Source organism: Netta rufina, assembly GCF_964035555.1.
Source record: "Netta rufina genome assembly, chromosome: 6".
Classification (NCBI taxonomy): Eukaryota; Metazoa; Chordata; class Aves; order Anseriformes; family Anatidae; genus Netta; species Netta rufina.
In genome coordinates, this window is record NC_140129.1 from 26,359,111 (window position 1) to 26,385,608 (window position 26,498).

General features: G+C 44.6%; 1 protein-coding gene across 11 annotated transcripts in view; it reads left to right on the forward strand.

Annotated features, from left to right (window-relative positions):
- CLASP1 (cytoplasmic linker associated protein 1) overlaps positions 1-23,290 on the forward strand; it is a 147,693-nt gene extending 124,403 nt beyond the window's left edge. For 6 of the 11 annotated variants that reach the window (XM_084289009.1, XM_084289016.1, XM_084289014.1 and 3 more), the window contains 7 exons: positions 504-654; positions 1,625-1,871; positions 2,654-2,847; positions 4,602-4,730; positions 14,993-15,199; positions 17,284-17,400; positions 19,173-23,290. In XM_084289009.1, coding sequence (XP_084145135.1) covers positions 504-654; positions 1,625-1,871; positions 2,654-2,847; positions 4,602-4,730; positions 14,993-15,199; positions 17,284-17,400; positions 19,173-19,259 — 1,132 coding nt within the window. In that variant the 3' untranslated portion in view covers positions 19,260-23,290. The remainder of the gene's footprint in view (positions 1-503; positions 655-1,624; positions 1,872-2,653; positions 2,848-4,601; positions 4,731-14,992; positions 15,200-17,283; positions 17,401-19,172) is intronic. The other 5 variants (XM_084289012.1, XM_084289017.1, XM_084289011.1 and 2 more) reach the window with 1 other exon arrangement.
- The last annotated feature ends 3,208 nt before the right edge of the window (positions 23,291-26,498 follow it).

The window sequence follows — 26,498 nt, forward strand, 5'->3', positions numbered from 1 at the left end:
GGAATATATTAGATTAAGCTTTTATGTCAAGGTACATTTCTGTTTCCATTTAAAACTATTGCATTTGAATCCATTGACAGAGTATATTTGTTATATTATGAAACTTAGTTTGTTGATTTATTTTCCACCAGCTGTCACAACCCTTTGAGTTCTCATAGTGGTTATTTTTCTTTTTAAATAACACCATTACCATGATGGCGCTAGGTTTTTGGTTGATAGAAGCTAGCATACTCACTGCTGTGGAATGTAACAAACAGTGGATCTTATTTGCCCTCAATCACAGCAATATAATACCACTGATTTCAGTCGAGCTTCTCCTAGATTTAGCTCAGTTTGAAGGGAGACTCAGACCTGAAGTCTGCTTTGATTCCATTCATGTTTTGTTACAAATCACTGTTAGAAATGGTACGCCAAATCATCTGTCTCCAACTTGACATTTATTGATTAAGTGAAAAGTTATTTCCAATTTCATATGTAACATTTCATATACGTTTGGTCTTTAGTATGCTGGATTATGACACGGAGAACCTAAATTCTGATGAAATCTACAGCTCTCTTCGTGGAGTCACAGAAGCGATTGAAAAATTTAGTTTCCGTAGTCAAGAGGATCTGAATGAACCAATTAAACGTGATGGAAAGAAAGACTGTGACATTGTAAGTACTTGGTTTGATTAATATCTGGAGATAGGTAAAGTTTCACAACGTTGTTTTCAAACCTGGCTTTGGATTGTTAGCTAGTGTACATACAAAATCCAGTTATTCTTGGTCTGTTTTTCCCTTCAGGTGTTAGTCTCTGGTTACTAACTTCCTGTCCCTAAATTTTGGGTTGCCAGTAATGTAGTCCCTTGCTGCCTTACAACTGTTTAACCTCCTGTGAAATATACTTACTGGATTACTGTGCAAGTCTCATGTATGAAGAAATCACTCTGAGTGCCCAACTCATGTGGTGCCTTACGCTGCATCACTGGTTACAGAATTACCTATTACATGAGATACCATTTGTTTTAATCAAATATACGGAATTCAAAATTTGTGTCAATTTTAAATGGTAGTTTTGCTTCCTCTCCGGGTGAACAAGTTCAGGTTGGTAGATTGTTAGCCTTCAAAGCAAAAAATTCTTGGTGGTCTGATATTTTTTCTTTGGGACTCTTGTGTTGTCCCTTTCACATTAGCTTGCTAAGCACCATAGGATTGGAAAAGACCTCTAAGATCATCTAGTCCAACCTTTAATCTCCCTTGGCAATCATCTAATCTCCTCTATGGCAACCATGGGAAAAACAAAAATGGCAATCATCTAGCTTCCTCTATCAGTTGGTCATGAGGTTTCGTAAGAAAGATACTGATTCTCTTAATTTTCTTTTCCTTAGTAAGTTAGTCATTACCCAGAGCTTGGGACATTATATTCAGGACTGTTAGCATAGCTTTTTGCCCTGTGATTGAGATACTTCTGTTACATAAGCTAGGGAAAGAGGTGATAATCTAAGTTTTATTCAAGAATAATGCAGAAATAAAGGATTCTATACAAAATTAATTGATGCATGATCCTATGGTGAATGGATTCAAAAAGGCTTACAGCTTTTACAGGTTTTGAGGAGTCTCACGACTTTTTCTGTTGGATCCCCAGGTGTCTCGAGATGGTGGCCTTGCGGTACCTACTAGCGATGTCCGCGGAAGCAGTGACATTGTAGAAGGAGGAAGGATGGCTCTAGATAACAAAACCTCCTTACTGAACACCCAGCCTCCCCGCGCCTTTTCAGGGCCACGTGCTCGAGAGTATAACCCCTATCCTTATTCCGACACAATTAACACTTATGACAAGACTGCCCTCAAGGAAGCAGTGTTTGATGATGACATGGATCAGCTTCGGGATGGTTTGTATTAGCTTATCTTGTAAACCTGCAGGCAGCTTGTTCTGTTCCTGGTATTTGTATGCGTGCAGTGCTCCTCAGGTACATGCCTGTCAATGTGTATGTCGAGTATTATTTTGTACCTGAGTCAAGGCTTGGCGTGGAATGTCCTGTGTTCTCATGTAACAGCAGAACCTGATTTGTGGCAATTAAGAAAATGTTAAATTGCAGTTTGAATGTGGGTTTTGTTTTTTTCTCTTCCTCCTGGAGTTTGTCTCAAACTAGTCCCTTAAGAGTCTAAATTAAATGCATCTGTAAGGGACACTACTCTGGGGACCTCCTACTCTAAACTGAAATGACTCATTAGCTCGCTGTTATTGAGCATTCCACTTCATTTAAAGGGTGCTGCACCTTAGCTTTATCCCTCTGCAGTGTACTGATGACTCACTCTACTTTGATCTAAATGTCATACATGTGATCACTGGTTTTGGGTGTGAGTGTCTAGGACAAACTCTGGCGGTTCTCGTCTTGTAGAAGTAATTATTGGAACTGGATGAAATACAGTCATCATCTCTTCTTCGTTTGTTAGAAGCTGTGTGCAGACTCATGAGCAGTATTATGAACTTGAGTGAAATTTTGGGCTAGTCAGGTCCTTTTTCCTGCTTAACTTAGGCCACTTGGGATTTGATGACTGGGGCAGGAGAGGGGGGGCTTGTTGTGTGCACTTTGTTCTGTAGAGGATTAATAATATGGGCATCTTTGATCTTTTCCCCATTCCCCAAATGATTTGCTGCCCTTTGTCCTAGAAGTACCCATTGACCATTCGGATTTGGTGGCTGACCTTCTGAAAGAGCTCTCTAACCACAATGAACGGGTGGAGGAGCGAAAAGGAGCTCTCCTGGAACTTCTGAAGATCACAAGGGAAGATAATCTCGGAGTTTGGGAGGAACATTTCAAAACCATTCTGCTCCTGCTGCTGGAGACACTTGGAGACAAAGATGTGAGATGTAGATTTTTGTCTCAGCTCTTCTTAGCTCGTTTGCCTTTATCTAGGGTGATAGGTTCTGCAAGTTAGATTAAATCAAATTTATTGTGTTTGTATTGCAACTCTTCAGTGATGCTGTACTGCTCATTTTTTCTTCCTTTGAAGGCTGTTGACTGCTTTCATTGTCAGTGTGCTCAGTGATGAATTTCAAGCTACTCTGAAGTGTTCCAGTTTTTTCCCTTCCCTTCAGAGTGTTTAGTAGCAAATAACTAGGAAATTGAACTAGAGTCGGAAAGGAAGTTATTTTCCAATTTTGTAAGAATTAAGATTTAAAATGTTGTTCACTTCCAAATTAGGATGAAATTACATAATATCATTACATAATACATATTATGTGGCACATAATACATAGTATAATAATGAATACTATTACCTAATACATATACAAAGTAATGCATGCACATTATTCCATAATAATAGCTCTTAGCCACATTGCACCCGTTCCCCAAAAAGGGAGAGTAAAGGCAGCCTAGATGAATATTTTTTTTCTCTGTGTAGGTTAAAGATCCAGGCTATTAGATCTTAGAGGATGGATTTCATCAAGAGCAAACTGCTTTTACAGGGGATCTTGTTCTAAAGTATTAAAAGAAGCTACAGATGTAGACAGGAGGAACTCATGCTGCATTACTATCACAGCTTTATCTTTGGTAGTTGATCAAAGCGGTGTTTTACAGGAGAGGCTTTTACTTTTTCCAGATGGGGCTGTTTGTTCAGCTTGCAGCACTGTGACATTTTGATAAAAGCTCAGCACCCTGGCTGTGCCTTCAAATCAGAGCCGTGCTCCATCTAAATGTTACAGCATGTAGGCGTAAAAGCACTCCCAGTTCTTTTCTGTTTAATCTGATTCAAAATCAATTGTATTTTGTATACTGCTTATAAAGTATATGGTGCTCTTGTAGAAATAAAATCGTGATTCCAAGGCAGTGTAAATGGTTGGTGTACTCTCACAATCGTTCTTAGTATTGGCATGAACTGCTGTAGTCCTACATGTTTAATCATAACAGCATCATACGTGTATGAAGATCTGGTGACTTTAAGTAAAATAAATTGTGCTAATCTGAGTTTTGCAGATGAATAGCAGAGGGCATGCTTTAAAGGTTGTGTTAGGGTAAAGTGTTCTTCTGCTGAAATGATAGAATCTATTTGGAATGGCTGCAGGCCAAAAACTTAATGTAACAGTTGTGAAAGTGAAGCAGGTGTTATAAATCCCTTCTGCTAATGGTCTTTTGATACAAAGGATTAACACATAGGTCAGTAGTGACTACAATGACTGACTGTTCTTGAAAGTAATTTCCATAGGAGTTACAGGAACAGCATTGATTTACTGCATCAGTACATGAGAAACAGCTTTGTTGCATGGATGGAGCCCAGTTTGAAATCTGCAAAGCTAAGCAGAAGAGGAAGAGCAAAGCATGAAATGTGCTCCTTTGGGTACAAATTTGGACTTAATTGCCAAGAGAGTATGGATTTAAAAAAAAAAAAAAAAGCTCTGTTTCTGTCAGTGAGAACAGTCATGTGAATTTTTGTGCAAAAGAAAGCAAGGAGATGGAGACCAATTCTGGTTTTAGTTATTGAGCATACTGCTTGTTCTGCTGGATCTGGTAGAGCTATATAAGACTTCTGGTGGTGTAGGGAGCTTTGAGAATTTACTTCAAAATACAATTTAGATGAGAAATGACTTTTTCTAATGTTTTTTTCTCTTGACGCAGCATTCAATAAGAGCCCTGGCACTGCGAGTCCTTAGAGAGATCTTACGGAATCAGCCAGCAAGGTTTAAAAACTATGCGGAGTTGACCATCATGAAAACACTGGAAGCCCATAAGGATTCCCACAAGGAGGTGAGCGAGCCTTTCAGTGTTACTGCTAGGAAAGCAATATTGAAGAAATGGGAGATTTAACAAGCAAGCACGTTGACTCATCTCAACAGTGGAACAATTTGATAGCAAGTCTCACAAGTACTAAGGGGGTGGGTTTATACTTGCTGAAGGAGGAAGAAGAAATGTGGGACTGACAGAGCTGGTAAGTGTGTTTGGAACTATCTGGAGTTGCAGGCCATCAGTTTTCCAGGATTTGGTTGTTTGTTCTGGGGCAGACTGAAGCCCTGTGGCAGAGTGGTCCTTCCATCTGTGCAGGGAAGGGTAGGAAATGTACTGATGAACACAAAGGCCATGTTCTAACAGAGCTGTGTGTGAAAACAATGATGAAATTGGGCCACGATGAAGTACTCAGAACTGGTGAATAACAGCAGAAAGTAGACAAAGAGGGCGTGTTGCTGAAAAGAAGGTTGGGGAATAGAGGAGGAAGCTGGGGGAAAGGTGAATTTTGCATTTTCATAATGTGAGAGAACTCGTATGCAAAACTGAAATGAAATTATTCTTCTAGACTAAAAAATATGGGGACGTGATAGTTATGTACAAAGTGGATCGAATTACATTAAAGATCAATCTTTACAGCTTAACTTCCAAGCTGGATCTTCTTTTCTACCTTGTGCACGTCGCAAGTTTGAACTGAACCATGGTAAACACCACGTGAATTTCTGTACATTTCTGCACATTTCTGTGATCACTTTGGTAACAAATTCCTTCCTTTGCAATCTAAAACTTAGTCTTCTCTGCAAAAGGCTTGTCCTAAAGTTGCAATTTTAGGTATCTCTGGAGAGCTTTTTTGGCCATGAAAAAGATCCTTGTATAGATCAGGCTGCTCCAGGGCATTGCATAACTGACACAAGGTTACTTTACCTGCGCACAGCAAAAATGTACTGTTTAAAAATCAAAACAAAACAAAAACACCCCCAGGGAAGAAAGAACCTAACAGGCTGGATATATCTCTACAATGCAGAAGTAGAAAAAGTTTAATCCTTTAGTGAATGAAGACTGCTGTAAGCTGCCTATCCTCCTCTCCTCGATTTAAAGCCTTTGCACTCCTGTCATTTTCAGTTCAGAGTAATAAGCAGTTGTAAATTGATTTCCTGATAAAGTAGTCAGACAAAACATTGTGTTCTGAAGGAGTGCCTTTTATTGGCAGGTTTTCCTGGTTACATACTTCTCAGCTCACCTTGACTCAGTGCCCTCTGTGTTTTTTTCTGAAAGTCCTCCAAAGCTGCAGCACCTTTCCAGATGGGCTCTGACATTGTTTTTGATGCCCTTTCAGAGCTCACTTGTGTGACTGGCACATTTTTCAGAAAGTAGGTGTAATGTTGAAAACGTGGCATTTTATGCTTCTGTACTCCCCACACCATGTTCTTCATGCTTGTAGTATGGCAAGGTTCCTCAGGATTTGCATGTGAGATGCCTCCTGAGGAAAAGCAGAGAAGAATAACTCTTTGTAACAGAAAGCAAAGCTCAGGCCAGGAATGAAGAGATGAGAGCTCTGGCACTTCTTTACAGAAGAGTAAGCCAGAGCTGTGTTGCTCTCAGCAAGTAGCTGCTGTGCTACACTACATGTGGCATTCCTTTGATTTGTCAATGGTTCTGCATAACATCTCTGTCATTAAAAAAGATGAGATTTACTGCTGCGATGAGACCTTTGGGTGACAGCTGTCGTAGGATGCTGCAGGTGTAGTCCCATTTTGCTGTCTGTTGCTTTTAAAAAGTTGTTTGCACAGCTGTATGAAGTGGTGGCACTGGTGCTGCAATAGGAGCGAACAATCTGCAGCCATGGGCGTTTGGTCTTCCCCAGAGTATGCTGAAGGAAGTGTGTGCTAAGTTTTCTGTGTTAATATTTAAAAAATAGTAAAATAATTAAAAATCATTATGTTTATTCCTCTGCTCACTTTATCTGCAGTGCTTATCTGACGTGTTGCCCCAAGACATGGGATTTTTTGTTCCATGTATGTGTTTTCTGATACTTGTGTAAATGGGACTCAGAACCACAAGGCAACCCATGAAAGTTGTGTCTGTCGGTCAGTAATTTGAGAATATCAGCATTCCTGAAGTTAAGAAAAACTTCCCAGTCTGCACTTGGGTCTCTACGTGAGCTAGGCTAAAGATATACCCGGGAAAACGCTTCAGGTATTTTTACCTTTAGCTGGGGCTTGCTGATTCTGTTAAGCCTGTGAAAAATTAACTGGGTCCATTTGGGTACGGCTCAGTTGGTCAAACTCATAGCCCTGGGCCAGGAGGTCACAAATTGGTGGCCCTCCAGCTCCCAGTCAGCGCTGACTGGTGGCACTGCTCTCCCCAGGGGCTGCGGAGGAGCTGCCCTCGGACTTCATCCCACGCAGCAAGAGGTGAAGTGGAGATTCACAGGTCTGTGACTGAAGGGCATTTTAAAAGAACAGCTGGAGGGCGAAGTGGGAAGATGGCAGTGGTCTGTCTTAGTGTTCTCCTTCGCTAAAACTGAGTAATATTGAAGGCAGTGGTTATACTGTCTTTAGAGTAAATAAAATCTTCCTTTATACTATAAAAACTATTTTGAGGAAAGCTGCTATATAATAGGGTTAGAAAAGTGTTAATCCTTGTGCCAGTAATGCCCCTGGTAGGATGTCACATCAGGGTTTGTTTCAGGTCTGCTTTTGCCTTGTAGTAAGACAGGAGTGACCCTGATTTGTAGTTTGAGATCCTTTGAAACGGGCTGCGTAAATCAGCAGAAAGTGATTGCTTGGAGCGATCTGTATCTGCTTCACTCTTACCTACCTGAGTCTCTCCTTTAGCACGGGGATTGCTAATTGCCCCCAAGTTATTGCTCCCAATTTCTGTTGTGTATGAGCCCACGGACAATCAGTGTAAAGTGACCAAGCAAAAGAGGAGGAGTTTGAAAATAATCACAGTACAGACGAACTGTTAAGCTCAGGCACTGTCTCCAAAAAGCCATTGTATCAAGAGACACGTCTTTGGGAGTGTCTTTTTAACAGGAAGGTTAATTTGTCTTCCCAGATTCCAATATTGCTTCTGTTCAGCATGGCCAAGAACATTCAAGTAAGCAATCATAATCGCCATGTTCATGACCTGACAAATACCATCCCTTCCTCCGTTTCAGTGCCAAATATGTAGTTAAAAGATTTAGTCTGAAACAAAAAAGAATGCGTTTTTGTTCTCTTCCTGCTCCCAGATGGTACAATTGGAAGCATCAAAGCGTAGTGTTAGCATAGTTTGGTATCTTGGGATGCCTGGATAATCGGATGTTTTCCAAGTCCAAGCTGAAGCCTTTTGATGGTTGGATCTTTGCTACAGCTAGAACTCCTCTGCCTTCATTGCTGAAGGTAAGGTGTAGGATCAGTGAAGCAGCACAGCTGAGACCCGCACTCCTTCATTGGGACACCAGGGAGGAAAACTCAGTTGAATGCAGAGTCTTGTGTCCTGTGGATGCAAACACAGGCGATTGGCAAAGCTCTGACCTCAATGTGGGTTCAAAATTCCTCTAACCCTGGGCTACAGACAAGACTCTGGGTTGGGATCCATGTTCAGTTTGCACTTTTTAACTTTAGCTTGTTTTTGTGCTATTTGTACTATAACAGTCTAGTCAATACTGTTGTTTGAATGGGGTGATGTGAAGAGTCAAGCCTGCCTCAGTAATAACTGTAAATATTTAGGGGGCTTGACACGTAAATGCCTTTCACTTACTTCTGGATTATTAGAACATAATTAGAGTTGTGGACAATATTAAATCTTGTTGATTTTTATCACTCTTTGTTTGGATTTTTTTGGAAGAGAACCATCCTTCTGTTGCCAATTAGTTAATATTAACTCATTTGTTCCAGTGTAGTTACTCACCCGTAACTAAGGAGAAATGCTGTCTGCTGACCCAATGCCATCGATAAGGCATTCCTTCAGATTCATACCAGCAAAATGAGTGTGTTCTTCCTGAGGATAGTAAAACAGAAATAGTTATCTTGGGAAATTGGTGCAGAACATCTTTCCCAGTGAAAATCATTGGATAGCAATTTCCTTGCTTTTTCTCTGCAGCTCTGTTTTTCTCTGCAACTAAGCCTATAGACATAACCGATCGGTGCTTTGGGCAAGGAAAGGATATTGTCCCATGTCTTAAATTCCTGATTTTGGTCTTTCGCTATCCAGGAAGCCCATAAACATAATTGGGATGTAATATTCCCTGTTTTAACTCTGTAAGAGAAAGTGAAGAAGAACAAATCACAGCTATCCATTGACTTTTTTACTTGTTACTATCTTGCTGAGGTGTTTTTAGATTGATGCTGACATTTATAAGATCATTTGCAACTGTTCTCCGATGATTATAGTACAGTCTGTATCTGTTTCTGTAAAATGTAGTTTCCTAAAGAAAAGCACCAAATGATCAGTCTTTAAGGTTAATTGATGCATAGTCTGTGCTGGAAGCTGTCAGGTGCTGCAGCTTGGCAGTTGTTGATGTTTTATAGTATGCGTTTGTGCTTTCTGTAATTCCCAACACATTTGAAATATTTAGTACACAGGAGAAGCAACCTAATCTACTTCATCTCTTCTGAATCCCTTTAAAAAAACAAAATTTTTTTTTTTCATCTGCTTAGCACTCCCCATTACTGAGTCCACTTCCTGCTTTGAAACGTAGTGCTTAGTTCTTTGTTCCTGTCTGGATCAGACTGTGTACCCTTCAGGGATGGGAGTTTGCCTGGCTAGGTATTGGTAAGCCTCCGTTCCCTCCAGCCTAAATTATGCAGGCTTTAAGTAACTACCTCTAAATAGCAAAGCTTGTTTCGAAAACATAGCTGTGTGCCTTGTAAGCCCCAGAGCAAAACCTTGTTTTCTGCTTAGTAAACTTCTGGGGCTCTGCATATTTCACACTGGAATAAAAAAAGCCTCCAAGTTTTTTTGTGGTTTTTGTTGTTGTTTGTTGGTCGGGTTTTTTACAGTAATTAATTCCCTACAACTTTCTGCAGAGACCATGCAGCTTAGCATTTGTGGTGAAGTACTCCAGCCTGTGGTCTCACACACAGTCCCGTACAGCTCTCGCCCAGGTTCTCAAGCACGGCTCTGCTCAGATCCCAGCACGCTGCGCTGATTCCCTGCACAGCCCATGCAGCTGGCACGTTCTGCCTTAGGGGAATCAGGGCATATATTTTTCTTTCCTTATTTGCCCAGCATGTGTCATTTAGAAGCAGAAATGAAAGCATCAAAACCCTTTGGAAAGCTGCTGTGTATTGACCAAAGCCAAGAGTGGATTACCAGAGGCAAGCTGCTTGTTGCAGCAGTGGGCAGCAAGCAACATCTGTAATGCACTGAGGGTAATGGCTGACCAGAAGAAATGGTGCTGAAGGGATGCAGTCCTGGTTTCTTGGTTTGGTCTTGTCTTAAGTGAACAGCACTCAAAGGCTGCGGTGCATTGTGATTCAGGTAAGCCGGTGGGTGAGTTCTGTCCAGCAACTTCTGTAGTGTCAGTGATGCCAAAATGCTTCTCTACTAGAAGAAAGGGATCTGTGACAGGTGGCTGTTCCTAACGCTGCACTTCAACATGTCCCCTCCCATTGAAATCAGAAAGCATTTCATGCACATATTATATTCCTGGGACTGTCTGACCTGTTACCTCAAAGGGTACTCCTTTGTATACAGCATTAAGAAAGACATTGCTACACAGGTGGGCTCTTTACCTCCACTACGTCTGTGTGGCTGATGCACCCAGCCGGTTTGAGCAAACTGGGTGGAATTACAACTATTTCTCTTTCATGGGAGAGCTCACTAGAAAGGTCTTAACATGCTGCAGATGTCTTTCAAGGAGCCAGCCTGCCAGAAAGCGCAGTGTTATGTTATACCAGCACAAGTCAGGATGGATCTAGTCTGCAGCGTGTAGAACATAAAGTAAGGCTTTGGAAAGGAGAAAAACCTGCTCCTGTAAGGCAGAGTGCTATCTTCTGGATCTGCATTCCTGGGCTACCTGCCTTGTGTTCAGTGGCATCAGACTCTCCAGTTCCAGCCATGGTTTGCTCTACACTTTCACTAGGAGGTAAAATTGTGTTTGGGACATACCTTACACACAGCTTAGTGTCAGTCCTTTCACAGCACTACAGGCTCTCCAGTCTTGCAGGTCTTGCTTCAGAGGCACCCCTTTGAACTTGCTTCTTCCAGCTGGTATAATTGTTTGAAAACTGCTAGTTTTCTTTCATGTTTCTGAGGTAATTGAGCATAACTGTACTAGGTTAAACAAGAACTTTGCTTCACTTCATACCCTGCTTCAGACAACAGCTAGGAAGTATGCAGTGATGCTTCAGTGAGGGCATTCTCCCTCCTTACTGCTGGCTGAAGCTTACAGTCTTCCCCAACTAAAGGTTCTGTCTGCCTGAACGGAAGAGTGAACAGCACTCTTTTTCTCAAATTTAAAGGATGTATTTCATAGCTACCACTTCTTGTGGTGTATGCTGTTAGTCTGAGCCTAATGGAGCCGTTCCTATTGCTTCCCAGTGTGTATCTGCCAGTCTTCCCTCCACAGATGGGCGGAAGAGCTGTTGCTGGAAGTTTGCTTGTTTCTTCCACTCCTTTTAAGGTTGTTTCACTCTGTTGGTCAGGTTGAAGCCCTGATTTAAAAAAAGATTTTTGATTTTTTTGATATTGTGCGGTATGTATAATTTACGAGACATGGGTGTTGTGCCTCAGGGCAAAATATCTTCACTAAACTCAGCTATAATTGTGTACCCTCGTTGCCAAATGACCTGGCAGTTCATATCTTTTGATAATGTACTTCCCCCTCTGCAGGAATGCTGCCGATTTCCTCTGGTGGTACCAGGTGAATGTGACTGACAGTGCTGTGCAAGTATTCAGAGACAAGCTTTCCCTCATGGGATGCAGGTCTGGGTGGTGAAATGCTTTATTCTGCCAAAGCCAGAAGGAAAGACCTATTGAGCAAGGCTGCTACTTGCATTGCAGAGTGGTGGCATTTTGGTTTTCAGTGCCAATGGACACAAACGAGGGAAGAGCTTGTCCTTTTGGCTTGCTCCCAGCTGGTACTGCCGTGCCTGCCCCTTTGTCTCCAGCCTGTCCCCTGCTGCTCCTTTCCAAGGCAGCGAGTTACCTGCCGAGGCTCTGATTCAAGCAAGCATGTAAGCACATGTTTGAATCCCATTGACGTCAGTGAGACTTAAGCATGTTATTAAAGCTAAACACACGCTTAAGGGGGTTGCTGAAGTGTGGCCGGGATGCAGATGCTGCCTGCCAGATGTGCTCTTGGAAGACATGGAAATCTCCCTGGTGTTGTCACATTTACTAGCTAGGATCAGCAGGAGCCCTACTGGACATGTGTAATGTGCCCTTCTGTATTCAGAGGAAATGCAGCAATGTGAAATACCCAACTGCTGCGCACATGCTGCCAGATCCTGGCTAGAAATGGGCAGCTTTGCTGGAAGAGAAGGACTTGCACAGGCATAAATAATCTTGTACCGTACCCTTACAGCTTTTCTTGCTGACCTTACAGTGTGCAGAATACATTATGACCTTTGTTGCAATTGGAATCCTGGATCATTTTGTGAAGAATTAGAGCTGTGTTTTAATCCCTGGTGCTTGGAAATGATAATAGGCTTTTTAAAATAAAGGTTTTGTCTCATGTGCTAGCCTCATATCTGCAACTTAATGTGCACGGTAAACTATGCAAACAGTATGTGGAACTTAAATGCAAAAGGAATTGTTGAAAGTTTTACCTACTCCCAGATTTACAGTAGTATTTTTAAGATCAGTCTGTCTCCAGGTGTATACTAAAATATTACTGTCTTTCTATTATAAGAAAGATACCATGAGGATTAAAAAATAAGTAATTTTTTTAGGAAGTTGTGATACATGCAAGCTTTTCTTTCTCACAGTATCTGATAACATTAACTAAACATATTTGGAGTTGCCAAAAAAGCAAAATCCTCAAATGGCCTGTGCCCAAACAGTTATGAGGCTTTTTTTTTTAACATGCATATATATAAAGTGACTTGCATGTAAACATTAAGTTGATTACAAGATAACCTACACTCTCTGTTATCCACCACATTGTTTGTGAGAGCTTGATGCTAGCAGTGTTTCAGCACTAGTAACGACGACGTCAGAAGCTGCAGTGCCAAGCAGTGAATTCCTTTGCAGGAAACCTCCTCAGATTCAATGGAGACCTCCTGGGAGCTCCTGACTTCATCCCTTCCAGCAATTCAGTGCCATGGTTCCAAACCATGGCATTAGGTTTCCTGAAGTACTTGGATGTTTCTCTCCTTTTCTTAAAAAGTCGCATAGTACGTCCTCCTAAGGTGGCTGACATGGAAACCTTCATGCTTCTCATGTGTGGAATTGAGAAGGAATTAGCCAAGAAATAGCTGGAAGACCTAAACAAGCACTGTTCTGCTTCGTTACTCATTCACAGAGCTTTCAGGATGAAATCTTTTGAACACTGACCATGCTGTGGATTACCATTCCTTTATGGAATATGTTTTAATACCGTGGAATTATGGAATATGTTTTTTTCACTGTGGGTGAAACAGGCTGTGTAGGCAGGGGTGATCTCTTCTGTTACATCAGTAGTCTGCCTGAGCTGCTCACTCTTCGTGGCTTCTGCCTTGAAATCAACTAGTCTTTGCTGGAAAATAATTTGTAGCCAAGGCAGGGAGATGTTCTTGTCCTAGTAAGGACTGGGTTAAACCTCCAAGTACTCCTGGTACATGTGTTGTCCACATTAATTCCCCGCAGATAGAGCTGTCCATGGATTGCTTTAGTCAAACAGAAATCCCCGAGTTTGGTACCACGATAGTGTGTGGAAGAGGGGAATGAAGAGAATCCAGCAACCGGGGCTTGAGGCTAAGTGATGGGAGACTTGCGGATCGATTTATTTATTTGTTGTGAGAGAGTTTGTTTTTTTGTGTGTATTGTCTGGGACAGATTTTCCTTTGCTGGTTTCAAAATACTGACTTCAGACAACGCTGAGGAGTCTGGCTTAGGATGAGTTAGAGAACTGGAGAAGCTGGAGATGCTCTAAGGGCAAGGCTTTGTGAATGCTCCTCTCTTAGAGATGAGGTCTGTGATTTAAATCTGTCCACTAGGGCATCTCAGTCCACACAGGATTTACCCTCCCTTGAAGGTAAACAGTGAAAAGAGAAGAGAGGGGATGTGGTGGGCAAAGGCATCCTCCATCTCGTGTACTGAAACAACATGGGGAGTATGGAGCGTGTGGTTTGAGGGCAGGAAGAGTGTAGCCAAGGGAGAACCTCAGTATGTTGCCTGGCAATTAGCACAGACACATGAAAAAAGAAAACCTGCTTCCCATCCTGTGTTTTTTTTTTTTTTTTATCCAATTATTGTGGAGTGTGAAATGAGTAACTCTCATGGGAGGAGAGAATCAGGTCTTTCCTCTTGCAGCTTGCTGTCCTGCCTGCTGGGGAGAAGTGTGAAAGGTGTGGATTTGCTTTCCCTTAGGTGGGTGCAGAGTAGAACCGAGTTTTGGATCCTTCATCCTGTGTGACTGCTTTACAGGGTGGGCTAGTCACAAAAACAAAAGGTGGACGCTACCCCTGTTTCCACTTGTTCTTCCTCCCATGTTTCATTGTGTTCCAGCACTGCCTTAATGTGTTAGACGTGCTCAGAGCACTCTTGCCTGGTCGTTGATTATCCTGAAGCTTGCTTGGCTCTGCAGCCTGGGTTTGAGTGCAGCAGTGCTTAGCTGGGACACGGCAGGACACACCTGTGCAAGCACGGTTGTCCCAGCTTGGGCACCCAAGCACTCAGCAGGGCAGATGCATATTGAAAAGTACGACAGCGTCTAGGCAGTGTGTGGCAGTGTAATGTTTAAGGAGCTACATTCAGCACTGAAATCTAAGCTGGTGGATTTAGGTTCCTTGACAGTGGCTAGAGAGGTACCTTCCTCTTGGTTTTCCTAGGATAGCAATGCCTACCTTTACTGGGTGACAAAGATACTCTCTTTTTTTTTTGTTTTTCTTAATCAACACTTTCAAACTAGCCACGTCTTTGACCCAGTCCCTTCAGGCAGGACGAACTGCGTACCGCTGTCTGGTGGGAACAAATGTCACTGGAGGTGAAGAACACGAATTGTGGGAGTTGATTGCCTCTCAGAAGAGCCTCCTGCAGATCTGTTAATAAACATCCCTGAGTATTTCCTGGCGTTCAATCCCAGTGTACACAGGTGGTTTTGTCTGTGAAGTGTGACCTCATTAATGTAAGGTTTTGCTCTGCTTTCATTGCAGGTCGTCAGAGCTGCTGAGGAAGCTGCTTCCACCCTGGCAAGCTCCATCCACCCTGAGCAGTGCATCAAGGTGCTTTGCCCCATCATTCAGACTGCGGATTATCCAATCAATTTAGCTGCCATCAAAATGCAGACGAAAGTTATTGAGAGGATTTCCAAGGAATCGTTGCATCAGCTCCTCCCTGATATCATTCCTGGATTGTTACAGGTACAGAATCCCCCATCACAAATGCTCCTGAGTGCAAACCATCATGGAACCGTTGTGCACTTTGGGTGTACTTTGCACTTCAATTTGAAGTCCAGCAGGCAGGATGGTCCTTCTTATTTTCTCTCTGAAATCAGGACTGAACTGCTCACTGACTTCATTCAGCCTCTTTCATAACCCTCTCAAGCCGGGTGGGGAGCTGTGTTTTTGCCAGTGCTAAGACTTGGTCTTCCGTAGAGAATTTCTCTCTCGGTGCTGGCTGTAGTGAGGCTGTATTCAGTTCCCTTGTACAAGCAGCTGGCAGTGCTAGCAACTGGGATGAGACTGAAAGCACGATGGAAATAAGGGGAGGTAGCAGCAATGGAGAGAGAACGTGGGTGTGTTTACTGGGGAGGGGTTGTGACAGGAGCAAATAAGTCAGTGTGAAAGAATTGAATGTGTTCGGGTGGTAAGACTGAAGCAGAGAATTGGGATAAAGAAGCTGCCTCACTGTGAAGCGTAAAGAGTGGATGGACAAGAGCAAAGTCAGAAATTTCCCTTGTGCATCTTAGCATTTGTCCAAATGTTGTCGTGTCTGTTCTTGCAATTGTGTTCTTGTATTTCAACCTCTGGGAATCGGGCAGTTCTGTATTGATGTAAACTTTTGTTGTGAAAAGTTCTTAGCCCTCATTGTTGGTGGCAACAATCTGGACAGTGTAGCTTCGCACCAGAAAAGTTTGGGAGCAGTATGCCTTTAAAAACACGGTTGTATGTGTTTTATTAGATTGCTTTAATGTCTTAAAACAAATCTTATTTTGGAGCCTAGTTTGCGATTTTTCATCTTGGAGCAGCCAGTGATATTTCTCCACCTTAGGAAGTCACAGTGATCAACAGAATCTACTTGTGTTTGGAAAGTATTTGGGGATCCTTCCAGCTGAAGGGATTTGTGCAAAGAGCACCGTAGCTTAATATTTCTCTGAGCTCACCCAGGTGTATCCCTACTCTTTGGGATTCCGTGCTCTTTGGGATTTTAAACAGTCATTTCAGACTGTATTTTGAGCCTTGCAGCCAGAACATCAGCCCTGCTGGCAGGCGGCCCCAGCCATGTGCCATCCTTCCATGGCTTTCCTGGCAGAGGTCATGCTGCGTCCAGGGCAGCCAGCATCCCACACACCAAAAAGATGTGTGGGGTTTCTTATGGGGTTGCTGCTTAGCAATAAGTCCCTGCCTGAGTACAGGACTGATGGCACAAGCTGCTGGGTGATCCAGTGGCTCGTTTGAGCTGCAGAAGCTGCCAGAGATCAGCACGCCCACAGGGGTCTCTCAGCACGTTCTTTTCCAGGGTATTTCCTACCTAATAAGTAATAAAAATTATTAATAATAAAAGTTCCTGGTTACAGAAGACAGTTGATTTAATGGACTAGCATGGGTGTAGCATTGCTCTATACAGCGTTTACGCCCAGTGCTTTTAAAGGGTTGGAAAATAATCCATGACAATGATTTTTGCAGCTTCTAATGCCTAGATTGAGCTGTTCAATGCAAATACCTATTTGGGTAGAACATCTCTTCACTAAACTTTCTGGATTTCATATTCTCAGTGATATAAATATTAGGCCATTCTTCTAAAAAAGAAAAAAAAAAAAACAACAACATTTCAATCTGTAACTTTGCTCAGGTGTAGAACTGATTTACTTTCAGTTAAAAGGAAGGACGTGTCTGCAGGCAAGCTGGGAATGCTGCTGTTCCACTCCAAGAAGTCTTAGTCATCCCATACGGCACGTTGTGGTCATCTGAACTGGACATGGGAATTTGTACATCTGATAGAATCCTATGCTGAGAATCTGTGCTCCTGCTCAATGACATAAAACCCCAAGATATCAATAACTTACAGTAATAACATAAGAAACAAATAGGATGTGCTGGATGTTTGTATTTTCTTGCTCTTTGAGCATTTGTATTGCAAACTGTTACATTCAGCAAGGCCTTTCTATTGATTTGTTAGGTTGGTAGCCACACTTGCAAAAAGTTAATCAGCTTTTTAGTATATTGATCTGTAAGGATGTTAGTAAGTGCTGTTTGATCTGTGACCATTTTTTCTTGTTTCCTAGGGTTACGATAACACAGAGAGCAGTGTCCGTAAAGCTAGTGTATTTTGCCTAGTGGCAATTTACTCAGTAATTGGAGAAGAACTGAAACCTCATCTCGCACAACTCACAGGAAGCAAGGTATGGGAGTAATGCCTCTGGTATTTTGGTAACAGCCAGCTCCTAATAGGAGTAAGAGCAGTGGTAGCTCTGGGTCAAGTTCCTGTGCTCTGTTAAATCCGAATGAGTTGGACTATCTGACTGTGGCAAGCACCACGAGAATGAGGCAACACCTGCTCAGCAGCGAGCATTTCATACCCTGCAGAGCAAATTCTGAATGGGGTTCAGGGTTTGATTTCTTGCTGCATTTGATCCTGTGTAACTGAGCTGCTTCTGAGCGGGTTCTTCCCACTACAGCCATGGTTACCTTGGTCCTTCTGCATTGCATCGAGGGGATAACAATGCAGTGAATTGGATCAGCTGGCTTCTCCAGCTGAAAAACAAATCTGAAATACAAATTAATTATTTTTCAGTCTGCTCTTTGGCTGAGATGTTAACCTAATGCAGTGATGGGAATGCATGGTTAGGATGGAGGAGAGCAGCACCTCTCCTTTCAGCAGCAGGTCATGATGAGGGCTGGTAGAAGTGCAGGTAGAGCTTCACTCCTAATTGCATGGCAGATGTGTCCCTTTCCTCCTGGGACACCAGCAAGTCTGAGCGATCTTTCAGAAGCCTTTGTGTCCTGGGCTCATGTGAGAAGCAAAACTCATGTTCTGACCTGATGCTGCAAATAAATTCAGGTCTTTAATTCATTCTTGTCCTTCAGACAAGAACTGGCATTCAGGAAGCTGTTACAAGACTTCTCTTGTTTGAAGTCTTAACACCTGACATTTCTTTGCAGTTTTAGGATGAATTCTGCATTGTTGTCTCTGAAATATGTCTCTGAATGTGAATAGCTACTTAGTTCAGAGAGCTTCATCTGGTTGTTTTGAAGCGATGGTTTCTTTCATGGGTAGGAATTGTGGTGTAGGCCAAAACAGAATCTGAGACTGAGAACATTTGGATTTTATTTCTGAATTGAGTTGATTTGTCCTTAAATTACTTGCACCTCCCATTTGCTCTGGAAAGAAAAAGAGCTCCGGGTGCTGAGATTTACCTCATTTATATTCAGGCAGTTGGGAAATTCCCCTATAAAATGCTGTAGAGGCTTTATTATCCCAGTATCCTAGGTGCTGTGGACTTACTCCACCACATAACTAACTATAAACATGTGAGTAATTCTTCCGAGTTTACGCAGACTTGCCTGCATGTTTAAAGTTAAGTGTGTGTGTGAGTCACTGTAGGATCTGGAGCTAAGGTGGTAAGGCGGAATAAGAAAACAAACCCATGCAAAGGAAGTGGATAATCATAACAGCTGCAGTTTCACTAGATGGCCCAAGTTAATGAAGATAAATGTCATTGAAAATGAACGTTTTGTAAAGAACAAAACCCATCCTGCTTTTACTCCCTAAGCACGGAGAGCTCAGGTGTTTCCTAGGAGGGACCATGGCTCTTGGGTTACTGGGGTGTGAGTGAATTCAGGGCCTACCTGCAGCCCCACTGACCTCTGTTGGCATCCTGCTTACCTAGAGCAGACTGGGACGGAGGTCAGAACCGACAGCTGCTGAAGTGAAACAAATGTTGTTGGATTTTTTTTTTAAATCCCATTAAATCTGGCTGTAACTTCAGTGGGACCAGGCCTCCCCTCCTATTTCTGCATGTTCTGAAATATGCTCAGCTTTGCTTCTGCTTCTCCTCTGGAGAGCCTGGTGCCAGCTTGCCCAAAACAGAGATCACTGCAGAGTCTGTGTTTAAGGCTTGCAGCCCGCCTGTTTTTCCTGGCATCTTCTCCTAATCATTGTTATCTCTTTCAGATGAAACTACTAAACTTGTACATAAAGAGGGCCCAGACCACCAACAGCAACAGCAGTTCCTCTTCAGATGTTTCAACGCACAGTTAATGGAGATGTGTGGACATATGTGTAGACTTAGAAGCAATCAACGGTGCCTCTCAGAGACCTTTCTGCTACTCTTCACTGGCGCGCTCCATCAGCTAAAGGAGGCCATGCAGATATTTATTGCAATCAGTATTTTAGTCCCTTAAAGCTTTTATGTAGAATCTTACTGGTATTGAATGTAAAGGAAGCAAGGTCTGTGTTGCAGTCTTCATTAAAAGTGAACAACAGAAAGCCATACTTAAACATATTTGTATAGCCTGCTGAAATCTCGGAAATATGTTTAGGTTAGCGTTCCAAAACACAGTCCGAAAACCTGGACGTGAGTAAAGGTCAAACAAGTCTTGTTTTAGATCATACCCAGTTTTGCTTTCTGTGCTCTAGTTACCCGCTCTCTCCCTGCGGCCGCAGCCCTTCTGGCTAGGTTCTCCTCCACAAGTCTCGTGGTCCTGTTTTGTACTTCCCATCGCAGCTTGCCTAACGTGCAGGGCTCTCCACGAGGAGATCTTTGCCAGTGTGGCTGTGGTTCCAGCCTTTGATGCTTTAATAAGGAGATATCAAGTGAGTAATGAAAAAGTAGATTCTTTTTAAATATCTGAGTTTTTGTATATAGTTCTTCTGACAGACCTCCGATGGGCTGATTTCTCTGTAACTGCTCTCCAGCCAGCTGCGCTGTGTAGAGCAGCTGGGCTGTCGCTCCTCTCATTGACCGTGTAAATATTTCCCCTCTCCCAACCCATTTGGCTCTTTCATGCGCTAAAAAAGACTCTTCAGGTTACTTGTTACTCCCCAAAGGCAACCTGAGTCACGGTTCTGGGACTGATGCCCGTGTTCAGGCACTGGAGCTCGGTGGGTGTTGGATCAGAGCGCGTCCCCGGGTGGGCACTCGGAGCTGGCAGGGCGGTGTCGCAGCGCTGCCCTGCGTGGCTGGATGTATTTTTACCCAAGCCCATAGCGCCAAAGGGCTGACCTGCCGCTCTGACCGGGCCCGCCGATGTTGTTAAAAAAAAAAAATATTAAAAAAATGGCTTGCTTTCTCCCTACAAATCCTGTGTGCTTTGGGCAAACTGTTCATCCCAGAGGACAGAAAGGGAATCTGAAACTGGACAAAATGACCCCGCGGAAGCTGAGGGTTGGCTGGGGTGGTGCTGGGCACCTGCTGCAGTTCCCCTCCTGTGCCTGCAGAGCCTGCAGTGCTGTTTGCTGCCTTTGGAAACCTCCTTGCCAGCCAGCCCAGGCACAGCCCTGCTGGGTGCTTTGCATTTTGGAGGGTGCTCGGGGTGCTGTGCTGGCTGAGGGTGCCGCGGTGCAAATCCTTTTGCAATCTGATGACACAGACAGAGTCAGAGCCACGCCAGCAGCAGTCAGATACCTGATGGCACCGTCCTGCACCGAAGGGAGACCCCTCTGGGCGCAGAGGGTGAGCTCCCCATCCTGTTGCCTCTGCCTGTAACCGGGGGAAGCAGCAGGATGCCAGTGCTGTGTTCGGCCTGAAGCTGGATCCTGGCTGGTGGGCAGGCCTGCCCCTCACCTGTCACGGCTCAGAACTGGGATTTTGTCCCCCAGTGATGCAGGAGGACGGCCTGCCGCTGTGTCGATAGATGTGTGCTCCCTGGCTTCTCTCAGTGCCTCAGTCTCTCTCCAGCCTCCTTCCTTTCCCCTTGGAGGAGCTGAAGGGACACCTCGGCAGCACATTGGGAACAGGAGAGCTGCCAGAACTGCAGCGGGGAGGACGAGGCCTTGTTGTCCTCCCTTTCTGTCAGTCCTTGCTCGTGTGGCCCAGCCCCAGGGAGCTGTGCTGGCAGCCAGCTCTGCTCCAAGTCCCCTGCTCAGGAGGGGCTGAGGTGTGTGAGGGCTCTGTAGGACTGGGCTCAGAGCCTCCTGGCCCCTTTCCCGGCTGATGTGACCTGCTCCTGAGGATGTGTCCAGGCTTTTGCTGGCTGCAGGGCTGGTTTCCCTCACGCTCCCCAGTGGATAATGCCGTGGCAGGAGGGGCTGTGATCCTGGCAGTGGGATTCCTCCGGGCTCTCTCCTCGCTAGAGGGAGGATTGGCTGCTCCATGGTTGGTGTCTCCCTTTCCGTGGACCATTCCTTTTCAACATCTTGCAGTACACTTGTTACAATATTCTTTTTTTTTTTTTTTTAATTTTTTTTGAATTATTAAAATTATTTTAGTTTAACATGATTTTATTTTCCCTTTTGAGGAAATACTCAGCCGACTTGTTGGCAGCAGTTAGCTGTCTTGTTTGAATTTTTAGTAGTTTTTTTTTTTTAATTTTATTTTTATTCTGCTTAGTATTTATGCCTCTTTTTCTCCCCATCTCAGTTCAGCATCTTCTGTTCCAGTTCTGGGGTTCAGAGGTCAGCATAGCTGACAGGGTGGCATTTAGTCCCTCCCCGCTGTGATGGAGCTTTGTCCATCACTCTTTGCTTTTTTTTTTTTTTAATTTCGCTTTTTTTTTTTTCCTTTTTGAATGGCACACTGTAGCAAATCTCCAGGAATTGAATTCCTTCTCAAACGATTTTATATGTTTTATAAAATCCTGTTAGTATGCACTGAGAGTGAACGCACTGTAACGTCCCTGAACTGCCCCCAGCACGTGCGCTGACACTACAGTAGGAGTCAACAGCTCATCCTCGGGCAATAGGTGAGAAATCCGGTGCTGATCTGAGGCTACAGAGATGAGCACGTATTATTCAGAGACTATTGGCACACTTGGGGCTGCAAAATGGTAGAACCAGGCCTTACTTTCTTAATCAGACCCCGTTCCTGTTTTTCACCAGATGCTCATTAAGGTGTTCCTTCCTTTCGTTACGTGGGTCGGTCGCGGACCCTTCATCCTTTGAGTACTCTAGACGTATGTTATACCTGTATACAGTAGGGAGCATTCTGCGTAGGTATTTATAAAGCATTGCGTATAATGTACATAGTAAGGTTGTTTAGTATGTTGAACATGATCTGATCCCTTTTTTTTTTTTCCTTTGAAGTACTCAAAGGGCTAGCTCTGAATGTCACCTCTCTGATCTCCAGCGTTCTGACTTCAAAAAGCTGTACAATCGTTTTGTTTTCTCTTCAGCAAGCATAAAGGTCTCTCTGGCTACAAATCACAGTGTCCACGCACGTTTGCAGAGAACGATCTGCATGCTGGCAGTGCCTCACCGCACCGGTGAAGCTTGTGTTCACGTTCTCCCAGCAGTAGCCATCTACTGCAGCTGCCTTTTTTTTTTTTCTTCCTCCTTGCAGCCCGTTATGCAGGGCTTCAATTTTTCATACCTTTGAAAAAAAAAAGAAAAAAAAAAAAAGAAAAAAAAAAGAAAAAAAAGAAAAAAATGTTTTTTTGTTTTCCCACCATGCTTTAAAAGTCTGAATGGGAGAAATCTCTCAGCAGACAGCGGCTCCTGGCTGTAAGGTTGCCGAAAACCTCAGATGTGGATGTGTTTTTCTGCCATTGGCTGCACCAGTGCTCCATGGGCATGGGCGAATACCGGATCCATCTGCCCCCCGGTCTACGTACTGTAGTTCTCATGTAGTGCAGAATTATCGAGGCATGTGGCTTTCTTAAGGTACACTATGTGTGCTTGCCTGGATTACAATACAATACGAGACTGTCTTTTTTTATTGCTTACTACTAGCTTACCGATAACCTGTATCAGTAACCTAACTCACATCTTTGTCATCGAAACCTTTTTCTCCCCACCCCTTTATTTATCAAGCATAATATTGCATATTAAGGGACAGAGAAATAGACCTTTGTAGAATACAGCAGGACGTTGCTAACAATGTTTTAAATGGGAAGTGAAAAAAAATGCTCTGAAAAATGCCAGCCATGAGAAATGACTTTGTTGGCACCGTGTTCATGCGCATGGATTTTTTTTTCTATTTTTTCCGCTTTTGTCATGTTACATCCATATCTGTATTTATATCTTTTGTTTCACTTTTGAGTGTATCATGGCAATTGTACAGATGTTTTTTGTTAACATTTACGTGATAGAATTTGCTAAAAAAAATTAAAATAAAACCTTTTGAGTTTGCCCTAGAAAAAGCAGAAGTTGTTTTTGTGTTTTTGTTGTTGTTGTTTCGTTTTTGTTTTTTCAGGGGAGAAATATAAAGATGGATGCATTATCTAACACGTCTCAGTCCAGCAGCCTTTGCTGGTAACGGGTTTGCTCTCTGTTGAGGACACGGTGAGCCTTTTGGTACAAGGACTGTCTGGTTGTGGCAGTGGCTGCTGCTGCCCAGCTAACGTGGAAATGCCCCTGCCCATGGTGTGCAGAGGAACAAGGGGAAAACTCACGGATCTCTCAGGGACTGGACGCAAGGCTATGAAAGCTCGGGCTTGGCACATTTTGGAGAAGCTGCTCTGTCCTGATGAAGCATCTTGTTGTCTCCCTGTCATGTTTCCCGCTGTCCTTCAGCTCCAGACAGCTGCCCTGTCCCCTGTGCCCCAAAGCTCAGCTCGCTGTCGGCCCTGGGCAGGACCCACAGCTGGGAACGGAGCTGCTCACCCGCCCAACGTGCTGCCTCTGCAGGGGCCAGGGCATGAGCCCGCTCTGGCATCATGCCTTCCTCCCTCCTAAGGAGGGCTTTGGGCCTGGCCCAGGGAGGAGCCACAGGGCTTTGCCATGTGGGATGCCACCCGTGAAGAATTTGGGGTCTGGGCCCATCTGGGATGAGGAGCAGTGGTTGCTCTCCCTGCTGCAGAGGGACCATCTCTCCCCCTGTGCTGGCAGGGTTTTTTTTGACCCTGCAACGTACCAGAGCAGTACAAGGGAAGGTCCAGCCATGCCCAGTGACCCCAGCTTCTTCCCAGAGCACCTCCCACGTGGTTTTTCTCGAGCAGTGCCAGGTACCTGTGGTTACTAGAAAGGGAAGAGAGAATGAATAGAGTGCTATCTTCTCCCTGCCTTGTAAAACTCCAGATGCTGGCTTAAATTAGCCTTAGAGCCCTGGGGACTTGGGAAAAGCTCTGAAGTCTGAGGCATTGCAAATGTGTTGTTAGACAAGCCAAGGCAGGGAGCTGGGTTTCACTGACACGTGCTTAAAACGGTCAGTCCTTGCACAGCCCTTCGTGGGGGCTGAGGAGAGGGACATCCCGCGGATGCAGAGATAGATCCTTCTGGCAGCTTGTGCAAGACCCGCGTGGGGGGCTGCTTGCAAGGCTGGAGGTCTCCTTTTCCTTCAGAGCACCAGGCAGCAAGGGTTGGACTGGAGGAGGCCGGGCGTTTGCCTACTCCATTGCCAGAGAGCATCCCTCAGACCCTGCAACTGGCTTTTGCCCACTCCCTGCTCTGTTGCACATTACACAGAACAACCCAGAGGTTGTTTTCTCCCTGCTGATCTCCTTGGCAGAAACAGAGATGGACTTCAGTGCGGAGACTTTCATTTCCAGGGGTACCAGCACAGGAGCTACAGGAGCAGCGTGGCAGAGGCAATGGTTTGGGGTGTTGCAACTGCAGCAAGTGGGCAGTCCAACAGGAGCATCCTGGAGCAGTTTCTCCAAATGAAATACAGGAGCAGAAGAGAATAATCTCGCTCAGTCTTTGGCTCCTGTCCTTGATTCCTGCACGTGCTGCAGCACGTCCTTCAGGAGGAGGCTGCAGCACACTGACAAGGGGGCGTTTCTTCTCTGAAACGTCTCCATGTGTCTGTCCTTGCAGCTCTTTTGTCGTGAAGTCCCCTGCAGTCCCAAACTACTCCACTGCTTCACAGATGGAAAGTGAGGAGTGGATGTCATTGCTGGCCTGGATGCTTTCGCTGGGCTCTCCCCCATGGTGGAGGAAGGGAGGTGATGCCAGCAATTAAAGGTAGTTAGCACTTTGCTGGCACTTTCCTTGCTCTGGGCACTCACGGCCCAGTTCTCAGTTTGTTTCTCTGTCCTGGAGGCTCCCAACTGCTGTGAGTTCTCAGTAGCCCAGCACTTTGCAACCAGTTCCCTCCCGCTGAGGGATGCGCCAAGGGGTGGCTTAGCACAAGCCCAGAGTTGCACTTCTGGGCTAGTTACCTTATCTTAATTTCCTCCAGTTAAAGAATAAGACTTTTCTGCTCAACGCCCCTGGGAAAGTGCAACTCAGCTGATCGGTGGCAACTTCAGTTACAGTCATTCCGCTGCTTTTGATTGTGCAACCCAATGACTTGCTTGTGCAACCCTCCTTTAGCCTCCCCAAGCAAACACCACACCCCCTCTCCCCTTTACCAGCCCAATGCATTTTTTCCTGCTTTGCCTCTTGGTGTGCATCAGTGAAGCCTGGGAAGGGCCCTGCCCGGCGTGTCCCCATGCATGGAGGAGGCTCAGCGTGGAAATGAACACACGTTGCACTCACCTTGGGGGCTGTAAATCCCCATCTCCCTGCTGCAAAGGGAAAAAAATGGCCTGTGAGGCTTTTGGTGAGCTGCTGGGGCAACGTAGGCATGGAAAAAATAGCCTGGTGGCAGGTCCTCCCTGGGGATCTGACCGCAGCCAAAGGCTTGGTAAATATCAGCCCAATAAACCCAGGACCCTACCCAAGGATAAGTGCCAAGCCCCTGACCAGGGGCAGGTGCCTCTCCTAGGGCCAGGAGCTCAGCAGGACGTGGCCACTTGGGTGCAGACGAAAGGAGAAGCCTCGCCTGGGAGTGGAGGAGATGGGAGCAGGCGAGGGAAAGCGAAGGCAGCGGAAACCAGAACGAGCTAACGCAGGGCTGGGGGGATTACAGGGTGCCGGGAGGGGACAAAGCAGCCTGCCAGAGTGAGGGGTAATGAGTAATTAATGAGCAGAGGGATAGAATTAATAATGACATGAAAATGGCCGAGATAATGAGCTCCTCTTTAAATCCACCTTTAACAAGAAAGCCAAGGGAAAGGATTTAGATCAATTAAGAAAAGAAATCTTGTAAAAAATAGCTATTGACACAAGATAGTGAGAGAATGGCTGGAAAATCTTGTTGGGAAGGAGGCAGCAACTGGTTGAGACCTATAGCTGGGGGGATCAGGGGTGTGTTGGTTCTTACAGGACAGGGAGTTGTGGTGCAGCCTGCCTGAGCCCCAGCTGTCTGCATGCTGGGGGCACACGGCAGCTTTGAGCAGCTCTGATGCCTTTTTGATGCCTTTTTGTAGCTCTTTACCTTCTCATGTAGATAAACCGGGCTGTGCTGAGGTCTAACAGAGTATGGCAGAGCCAAACAGCTCTTCTTTCGTTCTGTTTGGGGTGCCCCAGGGGCCGGCACTGGGGCTTTTGCACGATGAGACTGGCCTGGGGGAGCTTCTC